At 38.7% G+C, this 2,500-nt stretch overlaps 1 protein-coding gene across 1 annotated transcript in view; it reads right to left on the bottom strand.

The window, feature by feature from the left end:
- Positions 1 to 2,500, bottom strand: part of LOC119598645 — a 15,489-nt gene that overhangs the window by 11,555 nt on the left and 1,434 nt on the right. The window contains exon 2 of the mRNA XM_037948345.1: positions 1 to 1,946. This exon is cut by the window's left edge and continues 1,215 nt beyond it. Within this exon, the coding sequence (XP_037804273.1) occupies positions 1 to 1,513 (1,513 nt within the window). The 5' untranslated portion in view covers positions 1,514 to 1,946. The remainder of the gene's footprint in view (positions 1,947 to 2,500) is intronic.

Raw genomic sequence — 2,500 nt, 5'->3', positions numbered from 1 at the left:
CCTCGAGTATAATCAACAGGACTAGGGTGAGGGGAACGTCCAGGTCATAATTCCCTAATTGCAAGGAATCCAGTTTTTCAAGAATTTGACCTTTTAGCTCATTCACTGCATCTGGGTCCTGAACAATGCAGTTCAGGGTATTTTGGACAAAGAAGGGCCGGTCTTCTCTACGAATCCCTTTCACTTCCAGGCTCATGCCTTTCTTTTTAGCTCGTACAATCTGGGTCAAAGGGTCCAGTGTCTCTGGTCTGGTTGTTATTACAATGCGGAAGTTGCCCACAAGGTTAACCAACTCTTTTATCAATTTCTTGGATTTCTTGTTGCCCTCATCAAAGCCATCAAGAAGGACAACCGTCTTCATTTTCAGAAACATTTTTACAAAATCACATACCATTAATCTGGAATCTTCGAGTGTCTTGCCAAGCAGATTCTCTAACAGTTCCTGCCAGCTGCCGATGGTTGAACCTCGGAGTTGCAAGTACAACAACGGCGAGACTTCTTGGAGACCCTTGAATGGAGAAGGGTCGGTCACCCATTTCTCCATCATGTACTTTAACAATGTGGTTTTTCCCATCCCTCCATCTGCAGATATTATCAGCACATCTGGAAGACCACCGTCTCGGCGTCTAACTTCCAGAATATCTTCATGGGATATAAAACGAGGCTGGTGTTGTTGTGATGGCATAGAACTGGACGTGTCCTCTTTAATGACCAGGTTAGTGAAGTTTATGCTAGGGCGTATTGTTTGATCTGGATAGAGCCATTGCACGAGAGCCACATCCCACATCTGAGAGTAAACAGATTCCAATTCCAGTCGACTGTCCTGTTCCACCTGATGCTGTAGAACATTTTGAAAAAGTTTGATTTCCTGCTGCAGTTGTGGGAGCATACTATAGTCATTTGTGCTTAAAGGTTCCCGAATCTTCATCATTAACTCCTTAAAATCGTCCTGTATTTCAGAAACCAAATCGTCAATGACATCAGATTGTGTTCCCGAATGACTTCCTGCCAGTCTAGTAATGCTACACAATAAATCTCCCAGCCTTACTAGCTTTGCCTGGAGGTCTCCATCCGACATCGGGAGGATTCCATTGGCATGCGAGATGTCATTGCGCTCCTGTTTCAGTTTGTGGACAAGCTGTCCCAGTGACTGTCCGGCCGCATCTGTCGCAGAACCAGCCGTTCCGCACGCATGTTGGAATAAGATGTTGAGAAGCGAGATATCGTATTCCTCGCAAGGCTTCCCTGAGTCCAGGACATCTCTCTGGTCCTTGTTAAAGATCTCCTTCATCTTCTTGTTGGTCCCGAATTTCTGCATTAGAAAATCTTTGACCGAGGAGCCTCCTTGGTAATTCCACCGGAAGGCCTGCACGAGTACGCGCTGACCCTTGAGCATGACGGCGAGCTGGAATCGGAAATTGTTCACCACGTCTCGCGTCAGGAGCAGGGCTGGAGGGCGGCTCGGGGCCCCAGAGGCTTGAGGTGGAGGAGGTTGGGCGGAAAGGGCTGCCATGGTAGTAGGGTTCCTTGAGCATTGATATTTCAGAGGGTTCTAGACGCCTCAGAAGCGGCAGACGAGGAATTTTTGAACTCGCTATATGGCACTTTCGTTAACTTTTTACTTCACACTAGTTATTCATATATATTTGGCTGTTGCAATAAAACACTTTTCCGCGGCGTCTCTCTAATACTGTTCACTTTTTCAGTACGCATTTCTTTTTTTCTTCTTCTTCTCCTTTTTTTGTTTTATCCTAGGTTTCACTGGTTATTATCATTTCATTTCCTTGGTTACAACTCTTGTTAAAGTCAACAGAGTGTTCTATTATGTCAACAAAACCCGTTAATACTTCAGTTAGGTACAACTAACCAAGAAATTATTGCTGAAATTAATGCTTTCACCCAAAAACACATTGAATCCTTTAGCATTTTTGCATTTATTTCGAGATCTGTAAAAGTGAGAAAAAAGTAAATATAATAAATATATATGAAAAAAAAACTGTAATAATATTTAAAATGTGATAATGACACTGATTATCTTAATTATAATGATTATGATGAAGCCCATGGTTACGTGATGATGATGATGGGAATGATAATGATAATGATTCTGGTACCATCGTTGTTATTATCATTATCAAGATGATTATCAACTTTATCATGAACATTATTATCATTATCGTCATTATTGTCATCATCGTTATTATTATTATTATTATTATTATTATTATTATTATTATTATTATTATTATTATTATTATCATTATTATTATTATTATTATTATTATCATTATTATTAGCAATATCGTTATTATAATTTTTACTCTTATTGATGTTGTTAATGATATAATAATCATCATTACCATCATCCATATCACCATCACCATAATTAAAAGCAAAAAAGAAAAAAAAAACAATTATCACTATTATTAATATCATAATCATTACTACTGTCATTATTATTATTATTATTATTATTATTATTATTATTATTATTATTATT

Source organism: Penaeus monodon, chromosome 41 (genome assembly GCF_015228065.2).
Source record: "Penaeus monodon isolate SGIC_2016 chromosome 41, NSTDA_Pmon_1, whole genome shotgun sequence".
Lineage (NCBI taxonomy): Eukaryota > Metazoa > Arthropoda > Malacostraca > Decapoda > Penaeidae > Penaeus > Penaeus monodon.
The sequence above is the reverse complement of the archived record's forward strand: the minus strand, read 5'-3'. Positions and strand labels throughout refer to the sequence as shown.